The 20,097-nt window shown below is 33.0% G+C and overlaps 2 protein-coding genes across 4 annotated transcripts in view; both read left to right on the top strand.

Annotated features, from left to right (window-relative positions):
• The first annotated feature begins 1,354 nt into the window (after nucleotides 1–1,354).
• On the top strand, nucleotides 1,355–13,575 carry LOC128157474 (epidermal retinol dehydrogenase 2-like). Its single transcript, XM_052820038.1, has 6 exons — nucleotides 1,355–1,789; nucleotides 4,355–4,520; nucleotides 7,070–7,151; nucleotides 8,518–8,680; nucleotides 8,991–9,116; nucleotides 12,896–13,575. Exons 1-6 carry the CDS (start codon nucleotides 1,458–1,460, stop codon nucleotides 13,014–13,016), a joined length of 990 nt encoding a protein of 329 aa, XP_052675998.1. The 5' UTR covers nucleotides 1,355–1,457; the 3' UTR covers nucleotides 13,017–13,575.
• Nucleotides 13,576–14,545: 970 nt separating this feature from the next.
• The window catches only part of LOC128172206 (lipoxygenase homology domain-containing protein 1-like), a 33,003-nt gene continuing 27,451 nt past the window's right edge, over nucleotides 14,546–20,097 (top strand). For all 3 annotated transcript variants that reach the window (XM_052838085.1, XM_052838152.1, XM_052838024.1), the window contains exons 1-11: nucleotides 14,546–14,809; nucleotides 15,775–15,931; nucleotides 16,247–16,384; nucleotides 16,635–16,777; nucleotides 17,053–17,184; nucleotides 17,344–17,517; nucleotides 17,866–18,031; nucleotides 18,287–18,531; nucleotides 19,065–19,200; nucleotides 19,551–19,695; nucleotides 19,990–20,092. In XM_052838085.1, coding sequence (XP_052694045.1) covers nucleotides 15,796–15,931; nucleotides 16,247–16,384; nucleotides 16,635–16,777; nucleotides 17,053–17,184; nucleotides 17,344–17,517; nucleotides 17,866–18,031; nucleotides 18,287–18,531; nucleotides 19,065–19,200; nucleotides 19,551–19,695; nucleotides 19,990–20,092 — 1,518 coding nt within the window. In that variant the 5' untranslated portion in view covers nucleotides 14,546–14,809; nucleotides 15,775–15,795. The remainder of the gene's footprint in view (nucleotides 14,810–15,774; nucleotides 15,932–16,246; nucleotides 16,385–16,634; nucleotides 16,778–17,052; nucleotides 17,185–17,343; nucleotides 17,518–17,865; nucleotides 18,032–18,286; nucleotides 18,532–19,064; nucleotides 19,201–19,550; nucleotides 19,696–19,989; nucleotides 20,093–20,097) is intronic.

Raw genomic sequence — 20,097 nt, 5'->3', positions numbered from 1 at the left:
TTAAAAATGACGTGGTTTCAAGCGAAATAAACACCGATTGCGTAGTCTCAACCCAAAGCCAGACAAATCTTGTTGATTTCAAAGAGCCATGGCTTAGTGGCCAGCAATGAATTAGACAGGCCTACGTCACATTGCTGTTTGACACAACTACCAAAAGTCCAAGCTTTTGTTAAAATAGTTCTGATTGTATTTGCAGTGACATATAGGCCCAACGGGCTGGGTGTTTCATTATTTATTTTGTATTACATATTTGTAATATATCACTATAATAAATTATTTACTCACTTACTTATTCTCTAATCCTTTACTGTGATTATATAATTTTGCATATTCAGTGGTAGTTGTGGTCATTTTTAGCTGCATGTCAAATTGTTCCACTTGAATTAATTGAATAAAAATATGCATCCCTTTTTAAGCAACGCCTTAGTGTGTCCGTACCAAGTGCATTTTCAGGCAATTTCCGCAGATAAACATTTATAAAGTCCTAGTGTTACAAAATTGTTCTTAGGTGATAATTTGAGCTTTTTGTTCGTAAGGAATGCCTCTGGTCATATGTATTATAATTGCTAACAAAGCATACATCCATGAAAACTGTGAGACAATGTTAATAGTAATGAATAAACATACCCGTAACTGCGTAACTTCCAGTTAATAAAACAAAAAAAGTCTGTCCCAAGTTATTGCTTCCATTAGTTTTTGATGATTTTAAATAAAATTACACATATCTGTGAAAGAAATACAGTTGAAATCGTTAAAAGGGAATATATCCAAGATATCTTCATTGAACAATTATCTCTTTCCACTCAGAAAAATTCACAGGAACGAAAACAGATTCCTTACGGAGAATTATAGGAATGTTTACATTTTTTCTCCATTCGGAATACACTCGGAATACATCGCGCAATTTTTTAACGTTATCATCCGGGCTTATTAATGGCTGTTGCAATGCAAAATCTCCGTAGACTTTCAATTTCGGGATGTGTATTGAAACCTGAAGCGGTAGAGGGGGCGTTTCAAAACAGATAATCTAGACATTTTTTTATATTAGTGGATGAACGTAGTTTGAGCACAAAAGTATTTACTATTATTGAAATATCAAGCAAAAAGTGGTGGAAGCAAAAACTCAGGACAGAGTATAGGTGAAAGTGTGTGAACTATCTTTTATTAAAAAAAAAAGAAGTATTGCTGTCATAATTTCACCTTTATACACGTAATTACTTGCTTTGGCACACTTAAATAATGTTGTTAATTTCTCGATCAATATTTATAGATTTTTCTTGTGTAACTTTTACTGTGATAAGCTTCCATACATCACTCCTCGGGATTTATCGCTATTATAAATAAGGCCTGCCCGAGAGTTCTCGATCATTAGTTTGTGTATATTTGACATGTGAGGATGGGCCAGCTGGTCAGTGAATGAAGAGTAGCCGCTCGGCAGTGTCTAGACGGAGTGACAGATGGAAGCACGATCTCAGCCCCCGACGCCTGACCAACCCAAAGATAAAGGGCTAGTTGTGGAACTACTGCAAACTCTAAAACTCTTCTTCGGTGCAATTTTCGTTGGCATTTGGCGCTTTTTTGTGCCTCCCCCGAGGAAATCAGTTTTCGGGGAAATCGTTTTGATCACTGGCGCAGGGTCCGGCATAGGACGTCAGTTGGCCAGGGAATTTGCCAAACTCGGGGCAGAGTTAGTTTTGTGGGATATAAACGAAACGTCAAACGCGGAAACAGCGAGACAACTGCGGGAAGAATTCCATGCCAAGTGCTCTCCTTACACTGTGGATGTTGGGTTAGTATCCACGCGTTTTATCAATTAAATTTTCCTCAATATTAAAAATCTAATACAAGGGATATATGGACAAATTGAGGCATGCTATCAAATTCAAGACGCAGTAAATGCAATGATAGATTTTTTTCATTCCCATCACATTACCTATAACAATTTTCTGTATTTTAAAGGACTATGTGCGGTATGGTCAAATATCTGCCCCCGATTTCAACCAATTTTTAAATAGTATCGTATAAAAATGCAATCTTCACAAATCATTGTAAAGAGTATGCCTATAACTTTAATAATGATTTTAGTCATCATTGCTCATTCCCTGTTTATCTATACGTATTATACTAAAAAATGGTACTTGAGCAAGCCTGCGCTCGATGTTTCCAAGTCGAATAACCATAGGAAAACACCCATATTTTGCTACAAAACATCAATTTATCAAAATAATGCAATATTCATGACGTCATTTCTACATTATGACGTCACTCTGGTGATAACCTTTTACACCTTTATTTCCAATATGATTTTAACTATCTTTCACCTTATTTTAAAGCTCTTTCTAAAACTTTGATTTTGGGGGGCAAAAATTGCATAAAACTGCACTTAGTCCTTTTATGGAAAATTGATTGGAAACCTTTAAAAAATATCCCCCACACACTGAAAATGTGTACCTTGGAGTTGGCAAAATCAGCTAAAGATGAGGAATTAATCAAGAATGTTTAACACAGGCAAACATTTGTTTCATTAATTAGAATAATTTCATTAGGTTAATTTATTATCATTTTTCTATTATGCACATTAACTAAGGCAGCATGTTCAGATATGCAGCAAATAATTGCACTGTGGTAAATAAAGTCTCATTTAAGACATTTATAAATATTGTCTTGTTCAGCCTAAGATTTTCATGAACTTGAAGTGAGTGAATACCATTTTAGGCCTACAGGTACATGCACTTGTACCTAAACAGGTAGAACCACAGGCAAGGGAGGGGTTGGGGGGGGGGATGGGTGCAGGGGGCTTACACGGTAGGGATTCCTAAATTAAGTTGTTTAAAACTGTCAGAAAAATTAATGTGAGATTTTTATAATCATAAGGGATGCTTCTTGGCTTCTCGCAATTTTATACAAATATTAATTGTCACAGTAATCGACAACCTCTGATGTCAATTATTTGGAATAGATTTGTCAATGGTTAAGTGAATGCAATGAATGTGATGTCGCACAATGTCATGCAACAGAAATTCATGGACAAATTTTGTGAATCTTAAAACTGATGCAATTAAATTATACGATTTTATGTAAGAAAAAAAAATAAATAAAAAAAACACAGTGCGCAGAAAGACCCTGATAAATAACTACAGGCACATGAAACATAGCATGACTTAGATCAATAATACCGGTATATACATTGCTTGTCAATCAAAATACTGCAGAGACAAAAAATACATGTATAATTACCAGATTAACCACAGGTGAGATCATGCCACTCAAGGCAAGAGAGTACTGAATAAAATATACACCCAAAGATAACTATAAAAATTGTAGTTTTGATTAAATTTGATCGTAAATCAAATTGTAAATAATTGACTTTGATTTGATTGTGAAATATAATATTGATTGAATTGACAAAAAATGATGTAAATTATATTTTTTAAAATTTGTGCATAAATGTGTATGAGTGTGTGATGTTTTTCTCTGAACAATTTAAGGTATAATAGAACTATTGAAAGTATAAGGTAGTCTAATGTTCATTATTCATCTGACAGATGAAAACTGGATGCATTTCTAATTGTGCATTCATTCAGAATCAATTATAGTAGCTGCGTAGATTTTCTGATCAAGAATTTCAGGTTTTGGGGGCTTTTTCAAAATATTTATTCTTCTGAACACAAAGCTTAAGGTCAGGTAAAGTTGAGATGCACTAAATGTAGTCTACTCGCAAAAGGTATCAAATTAGCCTATCCATGGCTTGGTCCTAGATAACCCTCATCAGGTTGGGGCAGATGATCCAGCTTTTTTTCCCCTCACCTCACCTGGACTTTAAATCTACAGGACTGGTGTTGTTAGTTTGTCAGCAGGGTTTGACCATTGACACTCAATAGGGTCCTTGAATTTGATTAATTCATGTAAATTTTTGTTCTGATTAATTGTACATCCCAACACTAAAGGTGCATCTGTAATATTAGTACATGTACTGTAATGTTTATTGATAAACATAGTGTACTATATAGACTATACATTTTCCTAAAAGCATGCCTTTACCCTTTTTTAAAAACAACCCCATTGTTTTTGGGACCTAAAGGTAAAAGGTCAAGGTTTCAAGGTTACAAGTATAGGGTGAAGGCAGTGGTCGGAAATCCCTATATTGCCTAGTTCATTAGTTATTTTTATAGCTTATTGATATTTAGAAATATCCCTTTTGTCCTTCAAGCCAAATACTGAAAAGTAATTAAGGTCTATCTTGTTTTCTTATTCATCTTAGTAATACAATTTATATTTTCCTGATCTTTCACAAATTCCCAAAATTAGCTTGTTATTAATTCGTGTAATTAAGGCAGGACTTTTTTTCTTCCAGAGACAAGTCACAAATTGAGAGGACAGCCCAGAGGGTGAAAACTGAAGTGGGAGAAGTGAATATATTGATTAACAATGCTGGGGTTGTCTCCGGGAAGAAGTTCATAAACACCCCTGATGTTCTGGTGGAGAGAACCTTTGATGTCAATCTACTGGCCCACTTCTGGGTAAGTTTTCGGAGCAATGGTAGTCAATTCAAAATTAAGAGTTTTAATTAGTCAGCAATCCTCTGTAAAATTGTTAAGTCAGTTACCAAGGGAATACCTGAAGAAGAAAGCTGGAGGAAGGAGATGTCTAATCAAGCCTCCTAAGTCTTTTGATGTTGTTGAAAGAAAATATATTTGTTTTTAGCTCACTCATCAACCCTTTGTGTTCATTAATTCAAGAAATGTGTTAAAAACAAGGTGTTTTATGTTGTTAGTGCTGTTATGTAATGACATATTGATACACAGTGTTCCCATGAGTCTGTATTTTGTCATCATATGACATAATTTGAATTGTCATAAGGAATAAGAAATCATTCTGTGTGTATTACCATAAATGTGATAATTTTGTTCGGGGCATGATCAAATCCAATAAAGCCCAAAGGGCTTTATGATATATTTGATCACACCCCGACCGAAATTATCACCTCATGATATTCAAAGAATGATTCCTAATTACTTATATTTATATAATTTTGAGTCACTGTACGATTAAATATTCAAATATAAATAAGCAAACCCCGCTGGCGCCTCAATTATACGTCATTTGAAGTTATGGGATGGGTTATATAGTACAAAATCGATACGTAGTGTTATCACAGGCAAAGACACTGGAAAATGTAAATATATGATTGTAAATCCTGTCTATTTTCTCGCACACTCCCATATTCACAGCATATTTTTTGTCCATGTAAATATAAAATATTGGGTTGTTCCATATGGTTTTAATCAGAGGAAAGCAAAAAGATTTATGAACGAGAATTTAGATATCAGTACATGTCATTGATTATATATTCAACATCTTCAAGACCAGTAGATCTTTTCCAAAATCTAATAGTTGTACAGTTGAACTTAGGTATCTCGAACACTGATATCTTGAATACAATGGATATGTCGAAGTTATATTTGTAAATCTCAATTCTTATTTTCTAAGTATTTTACCCTTGATATCTCGAATACTCAAATATCTGGAAGTTTTTAACCAGTCCCATTGAGTTTGAGATAACGAGGATTTACTGTATATTTACAATATGGCATTATTATCTTTTATCAATAAGGGTGCATTAATTTATTTTGAGACACGTCAGTATGATATTACCACAAGCAGTACATAGCCAAAAACGTGAGTTACTCTAGACATTTGGGATCTCCATTAATTAAACAATGCGTCAAGTGTTCCACATTGCAGTAACATCTGTGATGTTTGGATTCCGATTCCATATCTCATTTTATTGACTCTCCCTGGCAAAGTCATCTGCTAGAGTTATACGTGTACTGACTTTTGTTTTAAGTCATGCAAAGTGACATCTATAGTTTTGTTTACATTATGGATTGGCTTCAAATCTCAACATGAGACATATAGTCCAATCCAACTGCTAAGAAAAGTATGGAAGGTTAAGGAACTGCTAAGAAACTGCTTAGATAACAAAACTGCTACTGCGAGGGAATTGCCAATAAACTGCCTTACTTTAAAATTCCACATTGACATGGGAAAATAAACTTGATCATCAGTACTTGGGTGGAAAATATTTGATCTATAATCCCCAAGGAAAATTTCTCACCCATCTTTTGTGAATGAAGCATGGTTTGACACATTACTGTAATCAGCTTATTCCTGCCACCTGTATACCAGGTAATATGCCCTGTTTTGATGAGCATGCTTTGTGTTAAGACAGGAAGATAGCTGAAAGTTGCTTAGAAGTGAGAAGTAAATAGAGTATTTACAGGTGACTTTATAGCTTAATTAATCTGACCTAAGGTGTCTGACCACTGATGAATATCAGTACATAAATGATCAGAACCCATTTTGTAAAAGAAACGTGTAAACGTGAAGGAAATCTTCTTACTTATTAGATTACGTTGATGGGTAATCAATATAAATCAGAGCGGACTGATGGGAATATTGGAATTGTATTTAGTTATGATATAAAAGCTACATATAGTATACTAGTATAACATGAAAACAGCAAACATACTCTCTAAATAATTCACTTTTTCAGTAAAGTTATTTGTTCCTTAGGCCAATATAATTTCTTGTTCAGCGGACCCTGCACTCTTGTATTTAGATAAAACTATACAAATAATATTATTATTGATTTCCTGCATCCAGGAAATTCTGCGCTGTTTTCTGTTCTATTTTCACTATATTTTTTTGCATTTTAGATATTTTTGATTTTCAAATCAGACACAATTATAAAAAATATAACTGTCCGCACAAAATTTAATTTGTACTACCAACAAATTTTGGCTTCAAAAAATTAATAACTTTATTATTTAATCGCTCGCACCTTTTTTCACTGGATGTCCAACAAACAAGAAATTATATTGGTGTGGACTTAAATTGACAAATCATAAAATTGTATTGTAAACCTGGAGTTAACAAAAAATTATGAAAGTTTATATCAAATCCTGCTCATCCCTAAATTTTCAATATCATGTTTTACTGTGGTACAGGAGCTCTTGATGAAATAAATATACAAAGAAATAACAGTATCAGTGAATGCTTTTTTCAGACAGTGAAATGTTTTCTTCCATCAATGCTGAAAAACAACCATGGTCATATTGTCAACATCGCCAGTTCCACAGGTTTAGTGGGTAGGTATTAGTCATGATTTGTTGTGTATGATGTAGGGATGCAAAACAGTTGTAACTTATGAATTTGATATTCAATTATAAGAATTCTTGAAGCTGTAAATTTTGTATGAATGATAAATTTTTTTTATCATATATCGTAAATTCCAGGCCTATTTTTTTATGGAAGTTCTGCGATTTCACCTTTTGTGTGCAAAAATCACTTTGGTATGGCCAAGTCTAATCATATTCATCGCATTGTGTGTACAATTATCATTAAAAGTAAGAGTGAGATTTCCTCTTTTTTCAACTTTAGAATAACAATTGTTCAATAAACAATTTATTACAGAGGTTTTACTTTTAAGCTGGTATATGGAATTATTTTGATATCAATGTAAATCTATTTGAAGTTGCAAACTGCTGAATTTAACATGATCGAATCAGACATGTAATTCTGAAGAGCTCTTAAAATATCAAATTTTACTGCAGGGAACATAAGCAAGTTGATGTGCAGATATGCTTGCTAACAGCAATATCGTATCACATGCAGTTTAATGTTGTGGGCAGTAACTTTCATGAAAATTAAATGATGACTTTAAAATTCTTGTCATATTGATCATGAGTACTAGTAAATGTATTTGAGTACTGCATTATTAATTAATCTCTCAAAAATTACCATTAATACCCTTGTAAAAGATATTGTTTCAATTGATATTCCATTCTAAAAAAAAAATTCCAAACATTGGTAATTGTAATAACTACTTATGCACATATGTTTTATTGATTTGATCTTTAATTTAATTCACATGGTACTTTGGTTTCATTGAATTATAACCAACTTTTATGGATTTTGTTGTTGCAGAGTCTATCCACAAAATTTAGCATGTGTTTGACTTGAAAATGACCAAAGCAATTCATTTTTTAGGGGAAAAAATCAACTTTTTAAATTTTACTGTTCTTAATGAAAAAAAAAGTCCCTACAGTATTCCAATCAGGACCTGCGGGTTGGTAGATCAAAGCCACACCCATTGCGCCACAGAGATACATGTACTAGATAACAAATGTGGGCAATGCAAACTGTTTCTCAGCGCGATAAAATCGCCATATTGTGACATACTGTCATAAAAAGTGGAAGTCAGGGGATGTCAAGCATCCTTAACATTCATTGAAGTGCAATATAAATTAATTACGTATTGATAGAAACATTGGACATTAATCCCCTATTTGCTAAACCTTTGTTTTTACTGAATCCACAAAAAAATTATAAAATTTATTAATAATTAAGACTGTGTATTTTTGAAAAACCTTATACACTGCAGTATACATGTGCATGCTCTTTAAAAGTAGCCCAGCCCATAATGTGTAACTGTTGAATGTGTTGTCCATGCAGGATTGAACAGACTTACAGACTATAGTGCCTCTAAGTTTGGAGTGGTAGGCTTCACTGAGGTGCTGAATTATGAAATCATATTCTCTGGATACAGAGGCGTCCATACCACGCTAGTGTGTTCATCTTACGTTAAAACAGGCATGTTTGCTGGGTGTAAAATGAGGTAGGAGTGAATCAATAAAGATAATTTATTCTTATACAATAGTTTTGTATTCAGATTGAAGTTCTTTTTTACCGCTGAGTATTTTTATCAAAGGTTAGGAAAATTATAGGTTCTGAGTGAATTAAGTCAATATAGCAACCATAGTCTTAATTCCCAAATGATTTACATCTTTTTTAAAAGCATAATGCACTTTTTTCCATTCAGTTGATTACTTTGCTTAAAAAATTTATAATAAATCTGAATTCATGTGATGAATAAAAATTACTTTGGCTTGATTAACCTACATGAACATGAACAGTAATCTTTACAGATTTCCATGGTTACTGCCAGCCCTGGAGGTGGAGAACACGACCAATCGAATAATGCAGGGGATACTGACCAATCAATACATTATTTGTATACCAAGGCTTGTCTATTTTTTGTCCTACCTTAAGGTGTAAGTTGACAGCTAGCTAGCACACATTTTTGACAAAGATTTGGAATGAAAGCTATTTTAATGGTCTAGAAATTTTGAATCCAACGTCTTTTCTTTTTCATCTTTTTCTCTCTGATCATCAGGTGTCTTGCCGTAAGCAGAATTATTTTCGCCCCATGTTATTTTTCCCTTTCTTAACTTACAAACGGTTTTGCCACATGTTGAATTTGCATAGACAAAGTTGTGTTTTTTAACTGGAGAAATAATTTTGAACATTTGAATTCGCCCAGTCTTATTAAATGCCCACTCAGACAACAAGGGTAATATTTCTCTGTATACAGTATAATATTGTTTCCCTCTATGTGAACATTCACCTGTAAATTGGGATACCTGGCATTAGTTCTTGTTTGAACTTTTCCAAGTCACTCTAGTATTCTTAAGTATTCTACTTGGATGTCTTGATTTCCATGTAACAGTATGTGCTTATATTTCTTATAAATGACATATATACACCTGTGTGTTTGGATTATAGCGGTAAGTGGAAAGTTCAGTGTGTAACTGTGTTTTTCATGGATAGAGTTGTCAGATAAAACCCATGACATAGAGGGTTGGTAACACTATATCTGATATCTAACATTTTTACACCAAGCTCAAAAAAGGAGTGAACCTTATATTGTTGTAAAAGAGCAATACAGCTTACGTTTGTAATCCTCAGGGATATCAGATGAAGCTGTCGTAGTTTGTAATCCTCAGGGATATTAGATGAAGCTGTCGTAGAGGTGTATTGCTTACTGTGGGTGCTCAAAGGTCTCCTCAACATCATCAATTAGGAATAGAAACGAGTTCATGTATCTACTCAAATATCTATCTATGTTTAAATTTGTGACAATTTTTTTTGCTGAAACTTAAAACTTTTAATACGGTTAGTATAAAGGTCTGCTATCAATGCTCCCTAGTAAATACATTTCTCTATCCTATACGAAAAGCTTATATTTTACCACATACAACATCAGTGGAGACTATCCAAAATATCAGGCTAAGAGAGCACCCAACTTAGCATTAAGAAGGAAGTAAGAGGGTTAATGTCCAGTTTGAGATAATGGTCCTTTTTATGGTAGCTATGGTTGTGTTAACAATTTGCTACAGTATGTTAAATCTACAGTTTAGGATTATATAGTAAATGTTCTGTTTCTGTTAAATGCAGCTATTTTCGTAATGAAGAGAGTTGTTAGTGTGTATAGTAAAAAAATATTTTTTTATCTTAGTATAATTAAAAAGGAAACACGGATACAATGTACCATGAAGATTGATGTTTAATCATCTTCGCTAGCCAAGGGTCTACGATCCACTCTGCACGTCTACAATGTTGTAGAGAAGCAGAGTGGATTATAAACCCTTGGCTAGCAAAGATGATGTTTAGTTTGGAAATTCATACATATTTGACAATTTTTCTACCTGCCATGGAAGTGTCAGTCATTCAATTTCATACCTGCACGAAGTTTATCAAGAAAATAATTAAAATCAGTCAGTGTGAAGATCGTCCAAAAAAAATAATGAAAGTCAGTCAGTGTGAAATTTTTTCATGCAGCTACAAATCTTTTTATTTCATGAAACTGGAGATTCAGTTTGAACACTCCTTGTGGTGAATATGTTATTACAGTTTATAAGTAATGGGGGCAAATTCCTTGGTCGGAGATTTCGATATCTTTTTGTAAAATTAGTAGAGGAAAAAGATTTTCCATTGTGGACCGTGAACAGTTTTTGCTCTGAGATACTTTCCAGGTAAATGTGTGTGCTAGCGGTCTATTTATCAAATGACAATTACACAGGAATCAATTCAGAGTTGATTAGCTTAAAAGCATTTTCTACCTCTCAGTGTGTTTGTCATCTCATTTGGATCAACCTTTCCAATATTATCTCTTTCAGTAATGTAGCATGCATATAAGAAATTAACTTGTTGCTGGATAATGCTTCATTGATGATCATGTACTCATTTTACTTTGAAATACATGTTTGAGCAAAGCAAAATTTTTGTTGAATTATATGACTACAGTGAGGCCTCAGATATCCGGACACCAGATAACCGGACGCTTCAGTTTACGGACGATTTTATTTGGGAACAGATTTTTCATATGTTATTTTGTCTCATTTATCCAGAATTTCGTGTTCCGGATCCGGACGGTCTGTTATTACCACAAAACACTGATTTACGACTAATCTTGCTTCATTTAACCGGACGGTAAAATTTGATGATACCCTACTCAGTACAAAAGATTACCCCTGTTAATTAAGTTTCACACCTCTTTTATGTGCTAGACCCTCATGAGTAGCTTGTATACACACACTGACTTCCCAAATCACTTTCAAAAATTGGAAAATTGCGAACAACAGTGTTTCACACACATATCACACTTGGACACAAAGAATTTAGCTAGATTCGGTTATCATTATTGTCCGGTTAATATTTCATGACAAAATAATAAAATAAAGCAGAGTTCTTAATCTCTTAAAAACGTTCATATCAACAGACAACTCTAGCATGTGTTGCTATATGGTATGAAAGGCAAAAAAACCTAGTATCAACCCTGGGAGCCATTGTATACAAATACATTATCATTCATGACAACAATAGACACATTTCAGATATCCGGACGCTTCACCTATCCGGACGATTGAACTTGGGAACGGAAGCGTCCGGATAAGTGAGGCTCCACTGTATATGATATATCAGAAAATAGGATTTTTTAAATGAAAAGGATCAATTTGTATGAATTCTTATATCATAATTTTTTACCTGTTAATTAAAAAATAGTTTTGAGAAATTTAACAAAAACCTGACAAAAAATTATTACTCCCCATCCCCCCCTTTACCCTTGGAAATGATCAATAAATTTGCAGAACAGTTTATTTAAGGTAGCCATTGCACTGACATCTTCGCTAGCGAAGGGTTTGCAATCTACTCCCTCCTGTTGTAGAGGAGCGGAGTAAATCGTAAACCCTTGTTTAGCGAAGATGTTGTTTTGATAGTGCCAGTAATGAAGCCAGGCAGGACCATCATGTTTGGAATTGCTGCCTGGAGGTTTCTAGACCCAGGAGGGAGGAAGGGAATTTTTTTTTTTTTTCAAACTTAAAGTTTAATTAATTAAAGATTGGTAAAAAATCTACATATAAAAAAATCTTTTTGCTAATAAAATTTGATCAGTAGGGGTGTTTCAATGAGGCAGGAGGCAGTTCCAAATAACCAATAATTGGATTTTGGCCCATGAGTCGCATGCACTGAATGAGGTAGTATACGGTAATGTAAGGGGAGGGGGATAAAACACATAAGACAAACAAATAATGAAGAAAAGGTCAATGAGAAATAACCCTGAGAGACATCGTAAAAGTACTTGTGAAGGGGACACAAACCTAGCATCTAAAAGTATCGGAGTGGAGAAAGGGGTCTTTTAGGTGTCGCAATAATTTTTTGGATATCAAGCATTGGATAAAATTAAATTTTCAGCAGATGTTTCTCCTCTTGTGCTCAATTTTTTCTTCCATATCCATCAGAATTGTTTATTTAGAGTACAGTGTTCAGTTAGATAAAAAAATATGTTCCATGCGGTTATCTTTATTGTATTGTTTAAAGTTCAGCATTAGGTTCAAAAGCATCTGAATGACACTTAAGCCAAGGGTTTTGATCCACTACAGTCTCCATAAGGGGGAGCGAAGTGGACTGAAAACCCTTGGCTAGCTAAGATTGTTCAGAAAATACAATAACAAAATCACTGTTTAAAATTTATTTTTCTTCATATTTGTAGGATCCTTCCAGTGGATGCTTTTTTAGAGGTTGTCAAATTTTTTGGTGCTGCCACATTTATGGACACTTATGTTGGAAAAGAGGCAAATGCCTTAATTCATCAGAATGGATCATCAAATTGAAACTTCAGTATTTTGAGTAATGAACCTAGCATTCTTCAAAAATTTAAATGGGTTTTATGTAACACAGTTACCTGTTTCAGGTTCCAGTCTAGAAGAACCATATATTCTAATACATGTACATGATGTATTTATGATGTATTATCAAATAACAGTGTCTGGGTTTTATACCAGCTTAAGGGTATTTATTGTATTTTACAACTGAAGAATTTTTACTTCATTAAAGAACACATAATCTTTATTTAAAATGCAAAACTCTATAGCATTAATGGTGTTTGTTCAGTTTTTTTGTAAATGTTTATTTTTTGAACAGGTGTATTTATTTATTCCATTTATCAACTTTGATTTAGCTCTGATTTACACAAAGTTGTTGAGAAAGGTCAGTGATATTCATTACTATAAGCTTTAAAATTGTTTTTTTTTTTTATTTAGTTAATAATTGTTTGTTGTTGTCACGTTACTTGTTACCTTAAATTGTTCCATGAAATACTTTTTTTGTATTTGAATAATATGTAAATGTATATTTGCAAACTTAAAATAAAAAATGAGAAATAAAAATAAATGTTTAAAAAATCAAGAGTTTTTTTTTATATGTCAATGATCAGAAATGAATTCTTGCAGTGATCAATATGTATAGCCTTTATCATTAAATGAATATTAGAGTATATTTTTTTCCTGATGAGGCTATGCAACTTTGTTAAAACCTTTACTTAAGATTTAACATTGTTTTTTATTGTTTATTTGATTCATCAAATTAAATAATAGGACAAATATTTTCAAAAAATTAAAAGTGATTTATTTCAAAAAGTTTTTGTATCAAAGTCTTGTTAAAAATGCCTTCAGTTTTATATTGGTTCAAAACAATGCATTACTGATAAAATAAATTCTGGATGAAATACAGATTTAAGTTAATATGCCCAAACTATTTATAATGTTAAAATGCCTCTCCATCATTAATATGAAATTTACAATAAAAAACCATTATTGGTATCCATGTATTATATTTGATAAAAAGTAGTCCGATATATCTGACTTTTATTTTACTTGCCAGGAAAACTGGTTAGTAAAATATTAAAATCATAAAAAAAAACCCTAGGAAAACATCGGATATTTTGGACCAATAAAAAGTAATATCGATCGTAGCATAAAATTGCACTTTGCAAGTTTTCTTAACATGTACAGGAACATTTTGAAATAATCATAATAATAATAGGGGTTGATGAGGGTGGGGTGGGGCCATTTCTTGCAGGAGACATTTTTCTTAAATTGACATATACATGTAAAAAGTGAATTTTGTATACCCCCCCCCCCCCTTAGGGAGCTAAAAAACCACATTTGTGTTCGATTCCGAACAGAGTTTGCATGCTATTCTTTCGATTTGTCTTTAAAAGACTTATTTTAAGTGTATTTAAAAAAAAAGGACTTTATTTTTACAAACTTGTCCCATCAATTTTGTGATGTTCTCGAAGAGTAAACGTACGAGTTGGTCAACAGGTGCGCTGGTGTTATCGCGCATGCGCTAATATGTTTGGCAACGATGAAAACAAGTGTAAACTCATTCTGTGAAGTAGTGTTTTAATTATTGATTACACGTGCCGATAAAGATGAAACTTGACACACATAAAACTCAGGAAAATAAGAATGTGTAGCAAGATTGCAGTTTGTATTTCTCCTGCATTTTTTTTACCCTGAAGTGAGCAGTTAACAGGATATTAATGCTTAAAACACTGTGTATGTAAACAAATTCGGCACGGTAACGCATTCTCAAACAGAACTACATGTTTCATATTTGTGAGGTTGGTGCTAATTTTTTTGTCTGTTATTTTTTGGATGTTGTACTTTTTTCAATAAGATTTTCTTCAAGTCATGTTATTTTGTGCGTTGGCCAACGTGTATACTCGAGCTCGGTCATAAAATATATAACGTTACCGGGTAAAAACACAGTTTTTCAAAAAGATTCAAATTCATAACGGATACAAATATATACAATTTATGTTTTGGGATATAAAAGATATATCAAAACACTCATTTTATGTTTGATTTGGATAACAGTACGTACAGTATAAAAATTGAAGATCAATTAAAAGTTGTAAAGTGTTAGATACATGCAGAATGCTGTAGTACATCTACAGCTATGTATTCACTTAATCTTCAATAAAAATAAAATGTTCATGGACTCTAAAACATTGTAGCAAGTGTTCACATATGAGTTGATTAAAGCAGCAATAAACAAAAATTAATGCACACTTGCAAGTTAATTGTGTTTGTATAAAATTTAAATGTGGATCAGACTTTATGTCATTTGATAATTCAAGTTGCTTAATATCTTATTCTTGTAAAATGTATCAAAATTGTAACTAATGCAGAAAAAAATATTTATCACATTACCATAATAACCAAGAAAATATTACCTATTTTAAGAAATTACGTACTGAGTGTAATCAATAATGACATGATTTGCATCAGTGATCTTGGAGTTAAATGGTAATGCAACACTCCTTTTATAGTGAATCTCACCTCAATGCAAGGATAGGAAACATGTAATCAAATGTTTTGCTTTTTATGAATGATTGAATAGTAGACTTGTCTGTTTGTCCAGAACTCTGTCCATGAAATGATTAGTTGTTCATAATTATCATGCAATTCTTAAGCCCTGCAGTAAGCTGAATTATTAATTAATAGGTTAATGAGGCTTAATGTGCTCACTGGCAAACAGCATTGATTTTAATAAACATCCTTATAGTAATTATATACATTTCAGGAAAGATCAGACTGAACAAAAATGCAGCAGCCGTTTAGTAACTCAGAAGCTGTGAAGATGTGCATGGTGGGGCCTGATGCCCCTCTTAGCAGCCACATAAAATATGGCCCTAAACCCCCCTATGCTGTAGGAAAGCCCAGAGAAAGGCCATACTCAGGTACTTCACTCATTTACTGCAAAATTTTGTCAATGTGTTAAGTTATAAATGACTGTTAATTAAAAAAACTTATTATAATTGGACATAGGTCACATTTCTATTTCATTATATTTTTTTAGTCACAAATAGCCTACATATACATACATCTGATAAACTTTATAATGATGGGTTAATCAGAGTTATTGATGAAAATCTCTTTACATCTTGAAAGTTATGAGTATCATAAATTTGATCAAGTCTCATTTTTGTTTTAAATCACTAAGAGATTTAACAATAAGAGTAAAAATTTGTAATTTGTATCAATATATCCTTCAGCTCCAGCAAGGCGAATTACAAATGGTAATTTTTCTGATCCCTGGAGAGGTCCAAGTTATCAAGAACCGAGAGTGGCCATGCCAAGGAGTTACCAGAAAGTTATAAACCGACCAACAGAGGAGAGACCATCTTATATGTGTAAGTCTTAACACATGAATTTACCTTCATCTGAGAATTATCACAATCTCGAACATCAAGATTTTATGTACAATGAATGAGTTTAAACTTTGAAGTCTCTATCCCTGTTTCTTTATATGTTTTACTTATGTATCGTGAATCTAACTTATTTTTCATTGGTTCCTTGGTAAATAAAAATATATGTAACACAACAATGTATCTTTTAATGCCAATTGCATTTAATGTCACTTCTGAATTATTTTTCTTGCAGCCAGGAGAATAGAGTCGGTGTACAGTCGGAATGGTGACGTCAGGTCCAGCATTCCCCTCCCCCCGTACCATGCCATGAACGACCCACATCTTTATGAATACTTTGAAAGAAGATTTGGGCAAATTCAAACAGCAGCAAGAAGGGTCAGTTTTGACTACAGAAACATGAATTGTTTGTTGTATTTAAAGATTAAACTTGATAAAAATATTGTAAATGAAAACTTAAAAGATTTATGGTACTAGATGTATTGTTAAGACTAAATAGAAAGTTCTTTGTTTGCATAAAATTTTTGAGATAGAAATAATCAAATCTGATAGCATACTAGATTTATCGATAGGAAATGGATATGGTGTGATTTGTACAGAATTTTTAAGATGAAAATAAACAAATCTGATTCTGGACTTGTTGTGTTTTACAGAAGCGCCCCATCTCCGCTCCTTCCGTTGCCTCCTCCACAACTAGAGGTAAAAAGAAACGCACCGAAGATGATGTACTGTATAAGATTGCCATTATCACAGCTGACAAAAAGGATGCCGGCACAGATGCTAAGGTATGTGTTATACACCAATGTAGTATGAAACTTTATTTATTAGTCTGCCCCATTTTGCCAATGAGGATTCGGTTAAAGCAGGCCAAAATAAACTGCATACAATAATGTTAAGGTTAACAATGATTTGCAAACCTAGCAATTTACATGTTTTTTTCTTAGGTTTTCCTCACAGTGAAAGGACTGAGGGGTAAAATTCCAAAAACAAGACTTACAAAAAAAGCAGGATCAGTGAGAAAGAACAGTAAAGTGGCTTTCCGGTTCTCTAAAGGCAGCACACATTTGTTCAAGATTCGTGGACCGGAAATTGGAGACATAAAATCTATCATCATTGAGGTTAAAATTGTGGATACTAACAAGCTTTTAACGATCTTTGATTAATCAGTGTATTTTATTCATCAAATTATTAAAATGTAACATAATAGAAAGTTGTTACCTGCATGGGATGCTTAAATATAGAAAAATGTATAGGAAATTATTTTTACCATCTTAGACATTAATTGTGTTGTTGTTTGTTTATATGAATTGTACATTGTATATACACATGTTATTGAAAATTCAAGTCTTAAAATGAAACTGAACTCATAAAGAAAGTAAGATTCACATGAAGAATTCAATGTTTTTATTTTACATGAGAAATGATTTTCTTTCAAGCATTGTACATGTGTATATTATGTTTTGCAGACTGATGGTATACAAAAGGAGCAAGCCTGGTTCTTACAGGAAGTAGAAATCACCAATGTAAAGAGGAAGAAAAGCTGGTCATTTGTCTGCAACAATTGGCTGTCTTTACATCATGGGGATCAACAAACAACCAGAGAATTGTTCCCAAATATCTCGTCAAAAACAGGTCAGTTCATTGTGTTTTAAAGGGAGGCAACTCTGTAGACACAGCTTGATTTGTATGTCAATGTGGAGTTGTATTTCTTGAAAGATAGATCAAGATTTTAATGATTCTTTTTTTATAATTTGTTTGTGATACAATAAATGTTTACTGTCATAAGATATAATTCAGTTTTCAAGAACAGAGAGTAAGATTTTAAAAAGTTTTCATCATGGATATGGGCAATTCTGGACAAACTGAAGATTTTTTTTTATTTTCCAGATTATGAAATTGTAACAGTGACAGGAGACAAAAATGGAGCATCAACAAGTGCCAATGTGTATGTTACTATTGAAGGTCGAACAGGTGTCACCCCCAAACTCCATCTCAAAGATTTCACTCGCACAAACTTCAGACAAAACTCTAGTGATACCTTTAAGATCAGAACCAACTGTGTGGGGCCCATGAAGAAAATTAAAGTGGAACATGACAATACTGGACTTGGTGCTGGATGGTATCTAGAAAGGGTCGGTATTCTGAGGATAGTACCTGAAATAAAATACATTCATAGGAAACTGATTGATTTAAGCCTAAAGTGCATTTTAATTTTTCACTCAAAATTCTATGAGATATTCCAAATACATGTACATGTTTACCGGTAAACAAGAAATATGCTGAACAGCAAATGTAGTAAATAATGATACTGACTGCTAGATGGTACTCCATGTACTGTGAATCTTTATGGTTATAACTTTATAATTTAATTGTGGTTGTAACGCCTGATTTAATTGGCTAAACAAATTCATATATATTGTATAACATAACTTGTCTACGTCACAATACGACGTGCGTGCAAAAAGTATTAATCGGCTTAACGTTACATTTAAATTTTGTACCAATTAGCATCATTTTACTAAATGATTGTCTTTATTTTTTATTTTAGTTGTAGAAAATTAAATTATAAGGAATGAATTTAATTTCTACCTATGTTATACGAGTATAACATAACTTTGGACAGGTAACATAGGTAGAAATTAAATTCATTCCTAAAATAAAATAGGTTGTCATTACTGATCTGAACCACCCCAAATGGAAGTACTATTTTCCCTGTGGAATGTGGCTGGCCAGAGATGAAGGTGATGGGGCTATTTCCAGGTACCTAATTGGCAGCAAAGATCCATTTGCTATCAGAAAAGGTGAGAAATTCCTCTTATTGATGCCATTTAAACATGCTGTCTTTTTGCATTTTGAGTTTTTGATGGCAGTCTCTTTTTACAAACATGTAAATTGTACAATTATTTCAAATTTTCCATAAAACATTTTTTTCTGTTTATATATGTTGAAAATATCCACTTATAATTATTATGAAAAATATTAGCACTGCTGTAAATGAATGAAATTCTTTCAGAAAATTGGGTTGAGACCCATACTCTCATTTGATATACATGTAATACAGAAATTTCATGTTTGTATTCTCTGAAGATTTGTTGGCTTAGTTAAAATTCTCTACAATCACATGACATGAAATTGTTTACCATATCTACAGATAGCAAATACAAAGTGACAGTATACACAGGCGACAAGAAAGGGGCAGGAACTGACGCCAATGTCATTCTCAGCATCTTTGGAGAAAATGGGGAATCTGGAGAACAAAAGCTGGACAATTCCAAAAACAATTTTGAGAGAAACTGGTGGGTCTTTGGATGATATCACATATTGTCTTCATTCTAGTTTTGTAATTTATTTATGCTTCCTGTGCATGCACTCTATCTCTCTCTCTCTCTGTTTCTCTCTCTCTCTGTCTCTGAGACTTTCTTCTCATTCAATTCAAATAAAGATTAAAATAAATATAAACATTAATAAAACCAAACAACTCTCTCTCTCTCTCTCTCTCTCTCTCTCTCTCTCTCTCTCTCTCTCTCTCTCTCTCTTTCTCTGCTCTATTGATAATATGTTTATAATAATGTACACTTTCTCCTCAACAGCAAAGATGAATTTTTGGTCAAGTGCCCATGCCTTGGTCGAATTAACAGGATACGCATTGGACACGACAACACTGGCTTTGGACCAGGCTGGTACCTTGACAAGGTAAG

This window comes from Crassostrea angulata, chromosome 1 (genome assembly GCF_025612915.1).
Source record: "Crassostrea angulata isolate pt1a10 chromosome 1, ASM2561291v2, whole genome shotgun sequence".
Taxonomy (NCBI): domain Eukaryota; kingdom Metazoa; phylum Mollusca; class Bivalvia; order Ostreida; family Ostreidae; genus Magallana; species Magallana angulata.
The sequence above is the reverse complement of the archived record's forward strand: the minus strand, read 5'-3'. Positions and strand labels throughout refer to the sequence as shown.